Below are 19768 nucleotides of genomic sequence, written 5' to 3'. Positions count from 1 at the left end.
GTTAAATTGTATAAGATGAAAACTTTTGAATTAGAAGTGAAAAATCAAATTAATCAAAGGGGTTAAATTACCAAAGATTAAAACTTTAAACTTAAATTGTCAAAGATTAAAACTTTAGGGTTAAAAAGGAAACAAATATTAAAACTTTATACTTAAATTGTCAAAGATTAAAAGTTTAGGGTTAAAAAGGAAAATTCTATATTTTTTTTTTTGAAAAACACCCTAAGCCAAACTTACAACACATGTATGCATAAAGATGTTGCTTTACCAAAGATTAAAATTTTAAACTTAAATTGATAAAGATTAAAACTTTATACTTAAATTATCAAAGATTAAAACTTTAGGGTTGAAAAGAAAATTTTCATTTTTTTTTGAAAAACACCCTAAGCCAAACTTACAACACATGTATGCATAAAGATGTTGCTTCTTTATAATGTTTAATATAACAATTGTTGAACAATCTTAGGAATAGTGTATAGATTGGACAAAAGTCAAATACTAATTATCATTCTGCCATTTTGTATCTATATATTATTAAAGGTTTGAGGCTTAAAGTCCTACAAATGCTTACCTTGGCTTTTTGGGCCTTTTACTTGCATAGTGTTATTACTTCTGGATTTATGTTTTCATGGATTATTTAAAGTCTAGAAAAATAAACTTATTATATACTATAAACATGAATACAACCGTACAATAATGATTGTTAAATTTATATATTTACTTTTAGTGTCTAACCTATTATTATTTATATTAGTATTAAGCATTTTTTTATTTTATAAATTGTTGTATATATCATTACGACATACTTACTCTTTGTCTATGATTTGATAAAAGTTTAATTCGAATGTGTCTATATAGTTGATTTTTGTTCTTTACCATGACGAGCTGAACTGCTACCGTTTGAGAAACATCGATATTGGTGGAGTATTCATTTTTATAGTTTTTATGATATATCCCAATAGAGTATTTCTTTATACCATAAACTTAGCAAGTGCCGGTAATTTTTTCCAAATGTGTACATCTCTTTTCGATTGCTATAGCAAGTGCTAAAATTGTACCAGTACTGTAACCAAACAAACCATATTGATACCGACCGAAACCCGCAACAGAGCGCGAAGAATACCACTAGTTCTCCTTAAATTAGGCAATTTAACAATATTAGTTCTCACACCAATTATGTAGTTTTACTTTATACTACGTGACCTATGTGTATTTGTGATTTTATGTTTCTTGACTCATTTATATCACCATATAGAGTTTAAATTTAGTGGAGAAGACAAAGCATATATTTAGCATTATATAATATAAAATTAACTAGTATAAAGGATTAGTAAGTTGTGACGGACTTATAATCATATACGTAATTTAAATAAACCAAATAAGTTTTTCTTGGTTTAGTGGTTGGTATTGATAAGTATAAATTTGTATTGTTATTAGAGGTTATAATGGAAAGAGTTGGATGGGGAGTGTTTGAGGTGTATTTAATGTGGATTTATGCACCCAATGGTAGTACAAATGCCACAAAAAAGTAGTACCAAGTTGAACACTAACCATGTGAGAATGAGTATTTTTGCTAAATAACGGAGCGATAATAAAGAGTTAAATTCGTACTGCTCTCGAAGGTTTGACAAAAATAACAATTTCCTTCTAAAAGATAAAAAATGTCAATTTACCTCTAAAGTTATACCAGTTGTTTCATTTTTATCCAGATGTCTAATAGAATCCATTTTGCTTATTAAGTTTTTTTTTAACTTTCTACTTCTGTTAAATAGTGAAACACTATTTTTATTTCTTGTTAGTTTCTTTATTTTGTAGAGGCCAGTTATTGTATAAATTGTCTTAACGTACGTTGCGTACGAGATGCAGTATCAACATGCGATTTTGATTTTTTTAACATGCGGACTTTTTTTATAACATCAATATTTGTTTTTTTACAACATGTGATTTTCATTTTTTGGTAACATAACGTGCGATTTTACCATCGCGTACGCAACATACGTTTAAGACATATTATAGGATTTACTTTTTCTTATTTTGTATTTATTTTTCAAAAATGTTTCTTTTTTGAAATTTGAGATTGTAAGAAAGAAAAAAAAAACAAACCCTGAAAAAAAAAAGTTAAATGTCATTTTAGCCCTGTGGTTTGGGTCATTTTTACTAGTTTAGTACAAAGGTTTTATCTTTCGCTTGTGGGTTCAAAAGGGTTTCGCTGTTGTCATTTTAGTCCACTGAGTTAATTTCATCCATTTTTTATGTTAACGAGAAAGGCAATTCGTTCATTTTATATGTAATTATGTTAACTAGAAGGGCAATTCGGCTATATAAAATGACTGAATTCCCTTCTCGTTAACTCGAAAAAATGGTTGAAATTAACCAGTGAACTAAAATGACTAAAATGACAACGGTGAAATCTTTTTGGACCCATAGACGAAAAATGAAATCCACTGGGTTTTATCTTTCGCTTGTGGGTCCAAAAGGGTTTGCTGTTGTCATTTTAGTCCACTGGGTTAATTTCATCCATTTTTATGTTAACGAGAAGGGCAATTCGTTCATTTTATATGTAATTATGTTAACTAGAAGGACAATTCGGATATATAAAATGACTGAATTCCCTTCTCGTTAACTCGAAAAAATGGTTGAAATTAACCAGTGAACTAAAATGACAACAGTGAAGTCTTTTTGGACCCATAGACGAAAAATGAAATCTTTTAACTAAGACTATGGGGTATGGGGCGTGGGTTGGGTAAAAACGCCCAAGTCACCACCCCGGGTGGGCTTGGGTTTCGGCATGGCCCCTTTGGCAGGGGTTTCAGCCCAGGGGTTGGGCGGGGCTACGAACATGACATGGCGGGATCTCATTGGCCAAGACTACTAGCCGTTGGGCATGAAATTTAAAAAAAAAATAACTTTTTTCCTATATAAATACCCTAACATAACATTTTTCTCACACAATATCAAACACATAAAACACAATCTTGCCATGAGTTCTTCAAGTTCAAGTGAATCGTCATCATCATCTGACGATGGTGCCAAAATTTTTTCTATAAACGATCGCGACGGTGATGAAAGCTATCGTGGAAGATGATGAGGAAGAGACTTCGAAACCTAAACGGGGGAGGTACATCGCTCGTGAACGGCACACCGCTAACAATTTGTTGGTAAACGATTATTTCTCAGCCGAACCTAAGTATGATGAAAAAATGTTTAGGCGTCGTTTTCGTATGAGTAGAAACTTATTTTTAAGGATATCTAGGGATCTTGAGGAGAAGTATGTTTTTTTTTTCCCAACAAAAATCGGATGTAACCGGGCAGTTAGGATTTAGTACGTGGCAAAAGGTCACGGCCGCACTTAGACAGTTAGCGTACGACAATAGTTCGGACATTATGGATGACTATTTAAAAATGCCTGCACGTGTAGCTAGAGAAAGTCTTCACAACTTTTGTTCGTGTATTATAGAACTTTATAAGAAAAGATATTTGAGAAAGCCGTCGTTCGGTGACATGCAACAAATATTGGAACATCACGCCAATTATCATGGGCTACCCGGGAAGCTAGGTAGTTTAGATTGTATAAAATGGCCTTGGGAACTTTTTCCAACCGCATGGCAAGGCGCTCACACAAGTGGATATCACAGGATGCCAGCCATCATGCTTGAAGCGGTTGCGTCCCAAGATCTTTGGATATGGCATGCGTTCTTCGGTATGCCAGGTTCACATAACGATATTACCATCATAAACCACTCGTCCCTTTTCAATGATCGGGTAAATGGTATAGGACCCGGAGGAAGTTTCTTTGTAAACGGGGTTGAGTACGTGTATGGGTACTACCTAGTTGATGGGATTTACCCGGAGTGGGGGGTTTTCGTAAAATCGTTCACAAAACACGGTACCATAGATCCAAAGAGATTAAAGTTTAACAGGGTCCGAATGGCTGCACGTAAAGACATCGAGCGAGCGTTCGGTGTTTTGAAGAAAAGGTGGCCAATATTGGCAATGCCTTGTCGACTATGGGACACGGATCAGATTGGAAACGTGATGTACGCATGTATCATTCTTCACAACATGATTTTGGAGGATGAAGGTAGAGCGGTCGTTACCTACCTACTATGATGACGATGACCCCAACCAGATAACGTAACAGTTACAGACGAAGATAAATCAACAAATGAATTTTTGATCAAGTCAAGGGATATACATCACAACCTTCGATCTGATTTGCTGGATCATGTTTCAACGATTCCTGGGTTCGAAACCGACGAAGACGACGATTCAAACGAAGAATGATTGTTTTTATTTTGATACTATGTTTTTTGTAATTATTATTTATGTTTATGTAGTTTTTAATGGTTATATATATATATATATATATATATATATATATATATATATATATATATATATATATATATATATATATATATATATAGGGAAAGGTTAACATACAAAAAGGCTTATCCTACTTCATGTACGCGACGCGCGTAACCGTAGGATCATGGCAAAAATCACGCATTGATAACATTATTACGCATGGGATAAGATTTTGGAAGATAATCACGCATGGGGACATTATTACGCACGTTCAGTTAAGATAATCACGCATGGGTGCATTATTACGCACGTTCAGTTGATCAAAACTTGGTGATAATCACGCATGGATCATAATTACGCACGTTCTATTTTGGTCGCGTACGTTAATGTAGGTTAAGCTGTTTTGTACATTATACTTTCTATATATATATATATATATATAGATATTTAAAAAAAATTAATGATGTGGCTTGGCCACGCCACCCAGCAACGCCCCCATACCCCTATGAAATTTGGTTTCGGTATTGGGTGTCTCATAATCCACATATGTCAACCTATGCCCCAAACTCCCGTCCCATCATACCCCACGGTCTAATCTGACAAAATGAGCTAAACCGTAAACACTAAAATGACATTTAACTTTAAAAAAAAAAAAAAAAAATACACCGGATCTCTGCAAACGCATCTGCCCATTTCTGTTACATCCCAATTCAATTTTCAAATCCAAAACCTATACGACGAATTCTTATATTTGCCGGCGTCGGAAATCCATCATCTTATTATTATTATACACGTCGGCACAAACGGTATATCTGTCTTCTCCGATCTACGCTCTTCACTTATGCATTATTATACACTATTAACTTAATTAATAAATCCTGCTTTGTCCGTACGATCTGTTGATCACTGATTGTTTGTGATCTGTAATATTAACTGTAATGATGAAGTTGCTATCTTAAGTTGAATGTGGAGAGGTTTTTTTATGCTTTTGTTTGAAGTAATCTGTAGTAATGGAATTGAGATTGATTTGTTTTATTTAGTTAAGAGTGATTAATTGTGCTAATTAGGTATCCGAATCTCGAGTGCTTTTTCGAGTTTAATTACTTCAAGGATTTGGTAATGTGAATGAATTGTGCAGAAGAACACAAGTTGTGCAAAGGAAGGCAGTTATTAGGCAATTTGGTCTGGATAACCGTGGCTATGTTGTCAAAGCGCCTATGCGCCTCGAGGCCTAGGCGCTGAAAATCGAGGAATTTTTTAAATAAGGAGCGTAGTGTAAAATACCTTTTTAGGGGTTTTAGAGATGTTTTAGGCTTGTTTAGGGCTACTTTAGGATGTTTTAGGGCTATGCAATTAATGCGGTAAAATATCGGATAACCGATATTTGAGATATAGGTTATCTCGGTGAGATATCAATGGGATATTGGTAATTTTTAACACCAACAATTCAGTGATATATTGGTAATATATCGGTCAAATATCAGTGATATAGGTGGGATTTACTGAGTATGATGATGATGATATCGGTCAAATATCAGTGATATAGCAGTTATATCGGTTAGGGTAAGGATCATTTCAGAACCATAAATATTTACAGAACTCGCAGAAATCCTAATAAACAATCTTTTTATTTATATATTTTTATGTTTAGGATAATTTTATCATTTATTATGTGTATTTTTATGATTACGTACATGTTAAGAGTAATTTTATCATTTTTATGTAGTTTTATAATTACACATATGTAAACTAGTTTTTTTACATATATGTAATTAGTTATGACACATATATATAATTTGGCTATTACACATATGTAAACTACTTTTAACATGTATGTAATCAAAGAAATACATATAATAGATGATAAAAAGATCCTAAATACAAAAAAATATATATAAAATGATTGTTTATTAGGAGTTCTGAAAGTTCTATAGTTATTTAGAGTTCTGAAATGAACCCAACCCATATCGGTTATATCGGTCAAGTATCGGTTATATCGGTCAATATCACCGATAATACCGGTACCGATATTTGACACTGATATTTTACATGGTGACCAATAACCGAGATATCACCATTCACCAATATTAACAACATTGTTTTGGGGTTGTTTAGGACCTGTTTATGTCTCATTTAGGATGTTTTAGTGGTTCCAGGCGACTTTTAGCCTGAATTTGGCCTGAAATTGTGCCTCAACGCCTAAAGGCGCGCCTCACCAGTCGCAACGCATCTAGTGCACCTTGAGCGCTTTTGACTACATATGTTATGAGTCAAAATTAGGGTCCTTATGATGTAAAAAATGGTAATTGCAATGATGAAGTTGCAAATTAAGTTGAATATATACGGAGAGCATTTGAGATGTTTTATGCTTTTGTTTGAACTTGTATGTAATGGAATTGAGAATGATTTATCCTATTTAATTAAGAGTGATTAATTGTACTAATTAGGTATCTAAATATATTGAGTGGTGTTGATAATTTTGAAGACGTTTAGGTGTGTATTAGTGTAATGAAGAGAAGTGGTGCGAAACTCTGTTCAGGGGAATGAGGGCACGCCTTACGTTGTTACGAGTCAATATTGGTCAAAATTAGGGTCCTTATGAGGTTTATATGTAAAACAACCAAGGGATGCAAAAACTATCTAAGGATTACTTGATAAATAGGTTTATATGTAAAATAGACGAGCGATTTGAAGTTTATGGGTGTAAAAAAGCTAATTTGGTTGTACATAGACGCATGCCTCGGCCTTTGGGACCAAAATGCCTCGTAGCGCCACACGCTTAAATAAACCAAGGTTCATTTATATTCTACTGCAAATTAGTATTATACAAACATTACATCACAAATTCATAATTCATCTTTAAAAGCTCTTGTATGCTTGGTTTAAAAAAGCGCGAGGCGCTCCGAAGCGTTTTGGTTCCAAAAGCTTTAAGCGAAACTTCAAGCGCGAAGCGAGAGCTTCACGTATACGAAGCGCTCAAAATAAAAAAAAAAATAAAAAAATATTTGTACACATCAATATGACACAAAAACATGATTAAAAAACACACTTAACACATAAAAACATAATTAAAACATAAATTAAAGTCGATTATTGGAGAAAGTATGAAGAATCGACGGAGAAGAGGGAGGGAGCGGCTGAAGATGTTTACTAACGTTCTTTTTTTAGGGTAGCGGGCCTCAATTAAACCCTATTAGAGACTATTGCGCCTAAGTTAAAAACCTAAATCTGACCTCATTGGGCTGAAGCTTCGCTTCAAACCAATGGCGCTTCGGGCTTAAAGCGCGCTTCAAAACGCTTCATATGATTTGTCGCCTCAGAGGAAAAGAAGCGACAACCCTAGCGCTTCATCGTCTCACGCTTTAAGCTCGCTTTCTTAAACCAAGCTTGTATGTATAAGTTATATGCAAGTTTATTTCCCTTAATAATTATCTGCTCATTTCCATTTTCAGTTGTTCACATTTTTTTTTATATTTGATTTTTATTAAAAATAAGTGCACTTTACATCAATAACGCAGGTAAGCGAGCAACAAGCTGCGCCGCTACCCCTTTCTGAATAGCAAACCCTAGCCTATTAAAGACAAACCCCTGCCCCCCTGTTGATGAGCAACTGTTATGGACAACCTTTTGGACCCTAGTCAACAAACAGATAGCTTCTGGAGCTAGGGAGCCAAAGGTGTCGAAGGCGAAGGGGATGTTCACATGTAATAATTATTATTTTTTTTTTCTAATTGTGCATATCTTATCCTGAAGGTGGTTATTAATCTATTATCACCCAAGACTGAATTTGCTTCTTTGCTGTAGAGGGTTGGATGTAAACCCTATATGCTTCATCGACATCATTTCTCATTAAATTCTTAAAAATATGGGGTGCCCCAGCCACGAATCGACTATCGCTCAAGTAGCTAAAGACGCTTCGTGCAGGCCTCTTAGAATTTCTTCAGCATTTATCGTAAATTCCGAAATCGGTGCAGTTTTATCCGTCATGAGAAGAAACGTGCGGTGGGGAGTTCAATACATGGACGACGAAGACCAATTAGACCACTCGCTAATCAAATCTTTCAAAGAAATACGAAGTAAGATTTTCTTATGGCAAAACCAATGGCACGTGTTCGATCCAGTTGTGTATCTACAGCCTTTTTTAGACGTAATTCAGTCTGACGAAGCCGGTGCACCGATTACCGGTGTTGCGTTATCTTCTATATACAAGTTTTTAACCCTGGAAGTACTCGATCTCAACATTGTTAATGTAGCGGACGCGTTACGTCAAATTGTTGATGCTGTGATGAGCTGTCGGTTTGAAGTAACCGATCCTGCATCTGAGGAAGTAGTATTGGTTAAGATACTTCAAGTTTTACTAGCTTGCTTGAAGAACAAGGCGTCGGTTATGCTGAGTAACCAGCATGTATGTGATGTGGTGAACACATGTTTCCAAATAGTTCATCAAGCAAGCTCGAAAAGTGAACTTTTGCAGAGAATAGCTCGACAGACGATGCATGAGTTGGTTAGATGTATTTTCTCACATTTGCATGATGTTGGTCATACCGAAGAACATTTGACTCAGGTAATAAAATATGGACGGCCGTCAGTAATTTAATTTTTGAGTAAAATGCCATTTCGTCCATGAGGTTTGGCCAGTTTTGTGACTTTCACTTCACCCAAATGTTTGTTTTTCCGCATCTGGATCCAAAAGGTTTAAAATCTTGTCATTTTCGTTTGGCTCGTTAACTCCATCCATTTTTCTCTGTTAAGTCAGTGGTATTTCCGTCTTTTTTGTTAACTTTTTTCAGGGGTATCCAGTCTTTTTACATAAAGTGAAAAAGACCAAATTGCCCTTTAAGTTAGTAAAAAAGACGGAAATACCCCTGACTTAACGGAGAAAAATAGATGGAGTTAACGAGCCGGATGAAAATGGGAAGATTTCGAACCTTTTGGATCCAGATGTGGAAAAACAAACCTTTGATGAAAGTCGCAAAACTGGCCAAACCTCATGGACGAAAATGGCATTTTACTTTTTATGATTATTTTGAAAAATAGTGAAATATATATTTATTCTTTGTTTCCAGGTTGGTAGTAAACAACATGGCAATGGTCATACTGGTTCAACAACAGAGGTTGGTCAAATGGGTCAAACTATAGGAGAGGTTGGTCAAACGGGCCAAAATAACGATCTCCTTATGACAGAGGCCTACGGGATTCCATGCATGGTGGAAATATTCCAATTTCTTTGTTCTCTTCTGAACGCTACTAACGTTGGAGCGGGCCCCAGGTCCAGTTCGTTATCATACGATGAAGATGTTCCGTTATTCTCATTAGGTTTAATTAACTCAGCCATCGAGTTAGGTGGGGCATGTTTTGACCAGCATCCCCAGTTACTATCGTTAGTCGAAAACGATCTCTTTCGTAACTTAATGCAATACGGTTTGTCCGCAAATCCGCTGATTCTTTCTACCGTATGCGGCATTATTTTGAATTTATATCATTTTTTACGAGTGAAGCTTAAACTACAGCTTGAAGCGTTTTTTTCATCTGTGCTTATGCGGATCGCGCAAAACAAACACGGAGCGAAGTATCAGCAACAGGAAGTTGCGATGGAAACTATTGTCGATCTTTGCAGGCAGCCGGTTTTTATATACGAAATGTACGCAAATTACGATTGTGACGTGTCCTGTAGCAATATGTTTGAAGATCTAGTCAACGTGTTGTCAAAAAGTGCGTTTCCGGTGAATAGTCCGTTATCCGCTATACATGTTCTTGCTCTAGAAGGATTAGTCGCCATGATTAACGGTATGTCGGAAAGAATCGGTGGTGAAGTAGCGTTAGATTATGCGATGTCGGATTGTGAAGATTACGAGCCCTTTTGGAAGGTGAAATGTGAGAATTACGAGAATCCTGACAATTGGGTACCGTATATTCGTAAAATGAAACGACTGAAGAAAAAGTTGATGATCGGGGCTGATCGGTTTAATACGGATCGTAAAAAGGGTCTTCAGACTCTTCAAGGAATGCGTATTTTACCCGACCCGCTTGATCCCGTAAGTGTAGCGTGTTTTTTACAGTACACGATCGGGCTGGATAAAAATCTTGTCGGCGACTATTTAGGGAATCATGAACCGTTCTGTGTTGATGTTCTTCGAGAATTTGCTAAAACGTTCGATTTTCGAGAAATGAATCTCGACACTGCTTTGCGTGTGTTCTTGGAAACGTTTAGGTTACCCGGAGAAGCCCAGAAGATTCATAGAGTCGTTGAGGCGTTTTCCGAACGATATTATCAACAATCACCGGATATTTTAGCGAACAAAGACGCTGCCCTCTTGTTATCGTATTCATTAATCTTACTTAACACCGATCAGCACAATTTACAGGTTAAACGAAAGATGACTGAAGACGATTTCATCCGTAACAATCGCCGAATCAATGGTGGAGATGATCTCCCACGCGAGTATCTGTCGGAGCTTTACCACTCGATTTGCGAAAACGAGATCCGGATGACACCCGTACAAGGATCCGATTTCCCACCCGTGGTTCATGATAATTGGGCCGGGCTAATTCACAGATCCCGACAAACCATTCCCTACATCGTTTGCAATTCTTATGAGCAAATTAACAACGAAATGTTTGCGATTTTATCGGGCCCGACTGTTGCTGCGTTATCTGTGGTTTTGGATCATATAGAGCAAGAAGATGTGTTACAGACATGTGTTAACGGATTCTTAAATGTTGCGAAGATTGCAGCATGTTATCGTCTTGAAGACGTTATCGACGGTTTGCTTGTTTCGCTCTCAAAATTCACTGCTCTTTTGGTTCCGATGTCTGTTGACGAATCTATACTCGCTTTTGGCAACGACACTAAAGCTCGAAAGTCAACTATAGCGGTTTTCACAATCGCAAATACGTACGGTGATTATATACGTTCGGGTTGGAGAAACACCGTGGATTGCGTTTTACGGTTACACAAATTAGGTCTCCTTCCAACCCGTTTAGCCATCGACGCGGTTGATGACGTGGAGCAAGTGTCAGAATCGGACCCCGAAAAGTCGGTTTTGCTCACCCCACCAGCACCGATCGTGTTAACGTCATCGCATTCTCGAAAGTTGTCGGGCCTAATGGGCCGGTTCAGTGAGTTTCTTTACTATGATACGGAAAAACCCGCTCCGCAACCGTCTCGAGAACAGGTTGAAGCTCATAAGCGTGCTGCGGAAACCGTTAAAAGTTGTCGTGTGAATACCATATTTACCGAGAGCACGTTTCTTCAATCCGAGTCTCTTTCGAATCTGGCACGGGCCTTGATTTTAGCGGCTGCTCGATCTAACGAAGAGAGTGCGGTTTTTTGTCTGGAGTTGTTGATTACAGTAACGCTAAATAACCGTGATCGAATTATGCTTTTATGGCAAGGAGTTTATGAGTACATAACGAATATCGTCCAGTCAGCGGTGATGCCGAGTACGTTAGTTGAAAAAGCGGTTTTCGGGCTTATTCGAATTTGCCAACGGCTTCTTCCGTATAAAGAAAACCTAACCGATGAGCTTCTGAAATCGCTTCAGTTAGTTTTAAAACTCGACGCACGGGTGGCGGATGCGTATTGTGAACACATCACGCGAGAAATCATGCGGCTTGTAAAGGCTAACGCGAGGCAGCTAAAGTCTCACCTCGGGTGGCGTGTCATCACGTCTCTTCTTTCCATCACGGCCCGTCATCCGGAAGCTTCCGAGCCCGGATTCGAGACGTTAGAGTTCATCATGTTAGACGGGGCCCACTTGTTACCAGCAAACTTCGTACTATGTGTCAACGCAGCACGACAGTTTGCGGAGTCGCGTGTCGGAGACGTTAAACGGTCGATCAAGGCGTTGGATTTAATGGCGGGTTCTGTTACTTGTTTGGTGAGGTGGTCGCGTGAGACAAACGAAGCAGTTGGTGAAGAAGCGGAAGCCGCGGTTAAACTGTATCAAGACATCAGTGAGATGTGGCTCCGGTTGGCTCAAACGATACGGAAAGTGTGCCTCGACCCCCGTGAAGAAATTCGGAACCATGCCGTTTTGATGATGCAGAGTTGCTTGATCGGTTCACACGGCGTTCGTTTACAAGACGAGACGTGGTCACAGTGTTTCGATCTCGTAATTTTTACACTCGTTAGTGATGTACTAGAAATCGTGCAAGAAAAGTCGCTTAAAGAGTACCGAAACATGGAGGGTACGCTTATTTTATCGCTAAAGCTTTTATCCAACACGTTTCTGTATTCTTTATCGAGTCTTTCACGGCTCGTATCTTTCGGTAAAGTATGGGTAGGGGTTTTAAGTCATATGGAGAGATATATGATGGTGAAAATACGAGGGAAAAAAAGCGATAAAATTCACGAAACGGTTACCGAGCTTCTTAAAAACAGCCTGCTGGTGATGAAATCTAGCGGGATTCTTGTTCCGAGTGATGCTGTCGGTTCCGATAGTTTTTGGCAGCTCACTTGGTTGCATGTCAAAAACATCGCACCTAATTTGCGGACCGAGGTTTTTCCGGATAATGAAACCGAGCATCCGGTTCGTGATACTAGTGTGTCGGTTTCTTCAGGCGGGTCTTGAGGGAAAACAAGGTTTTGAGTTTTAAATTTTGAAATGAGACCGACGGTTATAGTCTTAGGTTTTATGTAACTGTATACTTAGATTGTTCGAAACGTTTAAAAGGGATTTTGGATGTTGTTGTAGATAGAGATTGTTGCATACATGATACATTGTTACTTGAACTAAAGATGTTAAAGTTACAAGTTATTTGTACAAATGGTCATTGTTAAACATTGTTCTTTTACTGCATATATGAAGATTTTTATGCTTTAGGCTGTGTAAGTTTGATCCAATCCCTTTGTACTCTCTGATTACTTTGGTTTTAAAAAGTGCGCCTCTACGCATGGGGCGTACTTAGGCGCAAGGCTCGATGTGATGAGCGTACGGAAGGCGCAAGTCAAAATAGCATGAGGCGCACGCATCGGAAGTCCAGGCAGATGTGCATCAGGAAGTCATAGGTATAGCTTTTTAGGTTGTACATAAGGGTTATGCATATATGAAATCATACAGAGTTATATATATCTAAATCATACATGGTAAAGCCATAGTTATTAAAGGTGTCAGGCGCACTCAAGGCGCATAGGTCTCGCCTGTGGCCTAGGCGCAAGGCGCAAAAAAAGCACGGGCCTGAGAAAAAAAAAAGCGCACAACAAAAAAAAAACTTGAAATATTTTTATATAATAGAAAGTTAATACTATTCTTCAGATAAAATAAAACTAAAGCTATTATATAACATTTTATATCGTCTATTTACTACCAAAAGTTATAAATGCTTGTTTATAAGTGTAAAAAAATAGTTTTCTATAGATAAAAGTAGGAAATCTAGCTGGAATCTTGCCAGAATTTAAAGAATTTGGCCGGAAACTCTCCAAAATCTAGGATTCTCACTGGAATATGCGCATGAACCATCACCTGTAGAATTAAAGCCCAATTGCCTTGACTTAAGGCGCAATTGCCTCGCCTTGCTAGGAAATTGGGCCTAGGCGCAAGAGGCGATGGCTTTTAACAACTATGGGTAAAGCATGCATCTTATTTTTTTCAAAAGTATGTTTATGTTTTCTGATTTCTCTAATATTTAAATACATAATGGTCATGAAAAGCTACAAAACTCTGAAACTAAACATTATAAGAGAATAAATATTCAATGAATCTTCTACAAAATGAAAAAAAAATTATGTTAAAGATTGTTCAGGTAAAAAAAAAAAAAAAAAACCTAAATGAGCTTCTTCCTCTGAAAAAATGCTTTCAAATGCCATAGCTGCAAAGCAGCCACTGATAAGCAAATTACAAGTGAGAAAAAACTGAAAGTTGCCATCTTCGCATTCGTCGATCTTATAAGTTGTTGCATCAATTCCTCCCTACATTTTTTACAAACCGAAATACAATCTTTAACGGCTTTGTAACAGCAAGAAAAATATGTGATTCCGATGCTTACCTTGCACGAAGATTGAACATTTCTTCATGGACCATGGTAACGGAATCATACAGTTTCTTCAACTCGAGTTCCATCATCTGTTACAAACAAATACATGCTGACTGATCATGCAATGTAAAATGGATATTAAGGCGTAATAAAACGAGACAGATGAAGGACTTACTTCAACCTGTCCTTTTTTAGCCACTTTGGACCAATCTTTTGCAGCCAGACCCGACTTCCACTCGAAATCAATCGACAAAGATTTGTCAGGAGATTGTTTAGCTGCCCAGAAACAAGCCATATAATCACCAGCCTCGCCGGCAGTGAATGCAAAACTACCAGATTGTTTACGGTCTGCATAGTGATAATTATTCCCCAGCGGCGATGTTACCTGTAATCATCATATTGTTGATTCGAAATGGGCGATGACAACTAGAGTCTTTTACGGTTAGGTGTGAGAAATGAGTTGGTCGCTATCTAAGATGACGAATATAGCTCCTTGAAATGTGTAATATGTTACGTTTAGACGAGTGCGAAATGGGTTTTGTTTTAGTGATGTTCAACTAAGACAAAAATCTAGAATACTTGCGTATATCAGCAGCTCCGAGACACAAAAGTCGCTATCTCAGATAATGACAGACTCATTTCTCAAACCCCAAAAAGTACATCGTCCTTTATTAAAAATGACTGGCTAAACGTACATCATTGAAAAAAGGGTGATAACAATTATGATATTTTATAGTGGGATTTGGCAAACGACTTTAGCTCCTTAAAATGTATAATTTGTAATGTCCAGACGAGTAAGAAAAAAGTTGTCTCTGTGATGTTCAACTAAAACAAAAATCAGATACACCGCGATATAGCAGCAACTACAAGACAAAGAAGTCGCGAACTCATATAGCGACTAAACCATTTCTCAAACCCTAAAAAAACCCCTAAGTGTCATCACCCTTTATTAAAATAGGTTGTCTAAACCTACCCCTTTTTATTTAACTGACTTCAATTTAATTTTACATTTTTTATAATAAAAACCATATATGGCCTGGCCCGTATAAGATGTAACATACGCCCATCCCCCTTTTACAACCCGTATAAGTAAAATCCACCCTTTTACACGTCCTATATAAGTTATAACGACCAATTTGACAAGGGGTACATTCATAAAAACAAGAGAAGAGGTACGTTTAGCACAACCCTATTAAAATAACGTACTAAAATTATTCTCATCTATTCCTATAAAGGCACAAAAGCTTCAAACATTGTTAACACAACTTCCAAATTTAAAACTAATCAATATAATCATCAAACAACTTGTTCAAACATATTACCCGGACAGTGATCCGATCATATTCCGACAAAGGAAACCCTTCGACCGGTTTGACAATGCTATACTTTCCGACGGTCATCGCATTAATCTTAATGTCCTCGGTTATGCATTTTGTAGCTCCTGTTTCCAAATCAAACCTCATACCGATCACCAACGGTGATGATGTTAATAATATTAATATCATCACCGTCACGATGATTAATGTAGGTATGTTGATCGATCTCCGCATTGTGGAATTTGAGATGAGAATAAGAAGCCTAGATTTTGGAAATGCATAGATGGGATAAAAGTTATTTGGTTTATTGTTGCAATTGTGTTTCTGTAGAATTAACGACCGATTAACGAACTGAAAATGAAAATTGGGGTCCAGAATAAAATTGGCCAATCAGTTGGGATATGTTTGTTAACAAAAAGTTTGGATATCAAGTAATTAAAATAAAGGGTAAACTGCCATTTTGGTTTCTGAGGTTGTGGAGGTTTTGCCACTTTAATCCAAATCTCAAACCTTTTTGCATCTGGGTCCTTGTGGTTTCAGTTTTGTTGACATTTTGATCCAAAAGTGAAATTAGCTCAAATTCCTTAAATTAAATCAGATGTTTTGTCCTTTTCCTCAGGAGTAATTTGGTCATTACAAGTATTATTTTAACAAACTAGCGGTAAGACCCGTGTGCAAACACAGGTCGTTTCTTAGAAAACCATGCATAGCCCATATTGACAGAGAGTAAAAAAAATAATTAGTGCAGACTTATAAAAGAGATATGTTGATAGCAAACTACTGTTGTCTATTAACTGTTAAAAACTTTAGTTGCTTTCCAACAGACTTTCCTAAAAAATGTTATCCATTATCTCAAACATAAATTACCAGATAGATAGCATAAAGTGAAACCACTGTTTTCAAAACCATCAGAGATCGAAGACAATTCTTGCAATAAGAATGAGAAATATATGGTACTTGTAATTTAAATTAAAATAAAGTTAAAACCAATTTTTGCGGATATACGTTGACCAATTCCATTGATGATTGCTTAAAGTGAAATCACTGTTTTCAAAAAGTCTGTTTGACCAAAGTCAAACCACTGTTGGCAAACTATAATTCTTAGTGGTTCAAAATCTGTTTGACTTTTGGTCAACATCTGTTTAACTGTTGGTCAACATCTGTTTGATTTTTGGTCAACAATTGTTTGACTTTTGGTAAACATCTGTTCGACTTTTGGTCAACATCTCATTTAGAATTCAACAGAGATTAAAAAAATAATTAGTGCAGACTTATAAAATTAATATGCACTAATGGTCAATAGGTTTATTCAACATCAATTCCTTTATGTTGATAGCAAGCCACTGTTGTCTATTAACTGTTAAAACTTCTGTTGCTTTCCAACAGACTTTACTAAGAACTGTCATCGATTATCTCCAAGAGAGCTTGCCAGATGACGTTATAGATAGTAACTATCAGATGTTAGTCGACCCATGTTAAAAAGGTCAGTCAACAGAAATTACAAAGGTTAGTAAACAGATATTAAGAGAATAATGTTATTAACAACATGTGTTCTCAGGATAAGCTTAATGCAGAGCAAGTATCAGATGCTTTCAAAAAGTTGTATTGCTTTCCAACAAACATTTCCTAACAACAGTTCCTCCATTATACCCAACAGACGTTGCCAGGTTGATAGATGTTTAGTATCATCATAGATTTTGTAAAACTTCCTTGTAAACCACATTAGTAGTGGTTGTACAGACTCATTTCTCTTTATCACAAATCAAAATTTTCAATCCCTTCCTACTTTTTACTCTAGATACAGCAACATAGAGCTGGCCATGACTAAACACTGGACGTAGAAGATATAAACCAACACGCTCTAATGATTGTCCTTGACTTTTATTTATTGTCATAGCAAAACATAGTGAAAGTGGGAATTGTCTTCGAGAAATCTTCACTGGTATTCTTTTATCTGAAGGTGTCATCTTCAGTCTTGAAATCAAAGTATCATGACCTATATTATTCCCTGTGATAATTTTTGCTTTAATCACAACTTTTCCGAGCTTCGTGATTTGTAAACGTGTACCATTACACAATCCATTTGCCTGATCAATGTTTCTAAGTAACATCACCGGAGCAACAACTTTCAGTACTAATTTATGATTTGGTAAACCAGATAAACGAAGATTGTTTAACACATCAGGAGGAAACAACGCCATATTAAGCTCTGATTCTTCCTCCGATTGGCATAAACTATCTGAACTAAAATAAACCTTTTCTTCACCAGGCAGACTCTCTAACAACTCTTTATTTATTGAATCCACTACTTCATTAGTTGGAGCAAGAATTGCTCTTTGTTGGAAATACGTTAAATCCCACAAAAACTTATTCATGTCCGGATATATATATGAAATGAGAGAAGAAATAGGATTGACTTGGTCATGAATAAGTAAATCATCTGGTATTTCAATATCAATCTTACCATCGTTTTCTTCACCAAGCAGACCATCACCAAGCTTTAAAATCCATTCTCCAAATTCCTTTATTTCTTTCAAATCTGCTTCCTGACAACCAACTCTTAATCTCATATTCTCAGTTAGCTTTAGTACTTTACAGTGCCGCCATATATAAGAAGAATTCAAAGAAGCATTGACTATCATTGTTCTGGTACCTTTAGGGATGACCGGAAGAATTTGTCTAAAATCACCACCAAATAGAATGACCTTTCCCCCAAATGGCTTCGATTACATGTTCGGTTGACTGGAACGTGATATGTCTCTCATTGTTCTATCAAGAGCCTCGAAACAATGCTTGTGAGTCATAGGTGCTTCATCCCAAATAACCAATCTTGCTCTTTTAATTAAATCACCTAACTCAGTATTAGGCTCTATCGAACATACTGAATTCTCGTTAATGTTGATTGGAATTACAAACCTTGAATGAGCAGTTCTACCACCATCCAGCAAAAGTGAAGCAATTCCACTGGATGCAACATTCAATACAACTTCACCTTTTGATCGTAATGCAGCTGAGAATGTCTTCCAAAGAAACGTCTTTCCAGTTCCACCATAACCATATACAAAAAACATACCTCCATCACCTTTTTCAATCGCTTCCATTTTGTAAGTTTATTCTGTTAATACATTATTCCTCATTTGAAGGATGTTAAATGTTTGTTACAATTAAGCTGTATTTTTTGTTACTTTACTTAAATACATTATGTATTTCTTATTAATTATTGGTATTTTATATTTATTTTTAAGCGTCTGAATGTGAAAGTAGCTTCTTTATCAAGGATTCATAGAACATTGAAGATGACAGTTGAAAATCTGAATGGAGTTGACACTGTAATTGACTTTCGACGGGAGAAGCATGGCAAGGGATTTAGATACGCGGCTTGTCAATTCACCAAGAAGTTCACTAAGCCCAGTGGTATCTACAGAAATATGAGATGCAAATTTGTCTACTCTGAAGAAAAAGCCAAGCTGATCTTAAAGAAAGTCTACAGATAGTTTTGGTTGTTGGTATTATCTCCTTTGAGATAAATTATGGGATGGTGATGTATCAAACTTCTATATTTTGAAAACTTACGACTTCCGAATATTTAAATTATAATCATGTATTCCTATCTTATTATTTATATTAACTTAAACCTTTGTTGTACATTCTCAATATCATTTTAATTGGATCTTCATGATAAATTATATATTAAATTATACTCTGTAAATTTATACAGTCAACCTATATATTTAGATAAAACTGACAAACCAAAAGCTCTGTCAAACAGAAAATCTGTTCAAGCAAAGTCTGTTGTTCCAAACAACATCTGCTGATAAACACAAGGACTGTTATAGAAAATGACCTCTGCTAATAAACACAACCTCTGCTGATAAACACAAGGACTGTTATAGCAAATGACCTCTGCTAATAAACACAAACACTGTTATAGCAAATAACCTCTGCTGATAAAACAACCTCTGCTAATAAACACAAAGACTGTTACAGCAAATAATCTCTGCTGATAAAACAACCTCTGCTAATACAAAAGTATCATAAGGCTAACTTCTGCTGTTGAAACATAGGTCTACAAAACATAACATCTGCTGATCATTCCACAGTATAAATTGCTAACATCTGCTGTGACTTAACAGTGATACACTTCAACAGAGGATTTCAAACATCTGTTT

General features: G+C 36.4%; 2 protein-coding genes and 1 pseudogene across 2 annotated transcripts; 1 reads left to right on the top strand and 2 right to left on the bottom strand.

The window, feature by feature from the left end:
* The first annotated feature begins 4958 nt into the window (after nucleotides 1–4958).
* LOC110868714 (ARF guanine-nucleotide exchange factor GNOM) lies at nucleotides 4959–13130 on the top strand. Its single transcript, XM_022117954.2, has 3 exons — nucleotides 4959–5114; nucleotides 8062–8872; nucleotides 9375–13130. Exons 2-3 carry the CDS (start codon nucleotides 8174–8176, stop codon nucleotides 12879–12881), a joined length of 4206 nt encoding a protein of 1401 aa, XP_021973646.1. The 5' UTR covers nucleotides 4959–5114; nucleotides 8062–8173; the 3' UTR covers nucleotides 12882–13130.
* Nucleotides 13131–14073: 943 nt separating this feature from the next.
* Nucleotides 14074–15906, bottom strand: LOC110867363 (transmembrane emp24 domain-containing protein p24delta7). Its single transcript, XM_022116429.2, has 4 exons — nucleotides 15606–15906; nucleotides 14459–14668; nucleotides 14296–14372; nucleotides 14074–14218 (listed from the first exon to the last, which is right to left on the bottom strand). Exons 1-4 carry the CDS (start codon nucleotides 15831–15833, stop codon nucleotides 14074–14076), a joined length of 660 nt encoding a protein of 219 aa, XP_021972121.1. The 5' UTR covers nucleotides 15834–15906.
* A 1381-nt stretch (nucleotides 15907–17287) lies between these two features.
* On the bottom strand, nucleotides 17288–18241 carry LOC110866991 (annotated as a pseudogene).
* Between the last annotated feature and the right edge of the window lie 1527 nt (nucleotides 18242–19768).

Source organism: Helianthus annuus, chromosome 7, assembly GCF_002127325.2.
Source record: "Helianthus annuus cultivar XRQ/B chromosome 7, HanXRQr2.0-SUNRISE, whole genome shotgun sequence".
Taxonomy (NCBI): domain Eukaryota; kingdom Viridiplantae; phylum Streptophyta; class Magnoliopsida; order Asterales; family Asteraceae; genus Helianthus; species Helianthus annuus.
The sequence above is the reverse complement of the archived record's forward strand: the minus strand, read 5'-3'. Positions and strand labels throughout refer to the sequence as shown.

Coding starts and splice junctions, on each gene's coding strand:
- LOC110868714 (XM_022117954.2), top strand. CDS start 8,174: ATGGGGTGCCCCAGCCACGAATCGACTATCGCTCAAGTAGCTAAAGAC. Junction 8,873..9,374: donor CCGAAGAACATTTGACTCAG/GTAATAAAATAT, acceptor CTTTGTTTCCAG/GTTGGTAGTAAACAACATGG.
- LOC110867363 (XM_022116429.2), bottom strand. CDS start 15,833: ATGCGGAGATCGATCAACATACCTACATTAATCATCGTGACGGTGATG. Junction 14,669..15,605: donor ATGATCGGATCACTGTCCGG/GTAATATGTTTG, acceptor TGATGATTACAG/GTAACATCGCCGCTGGGGAA. Junction 14,219..14,295: donor ATGTTCAATCTTCGTGCAAG/GTAAGCATCGGA, acceptor TAAAAAATGTAG/GGAGGAATTGATGCAACAAC.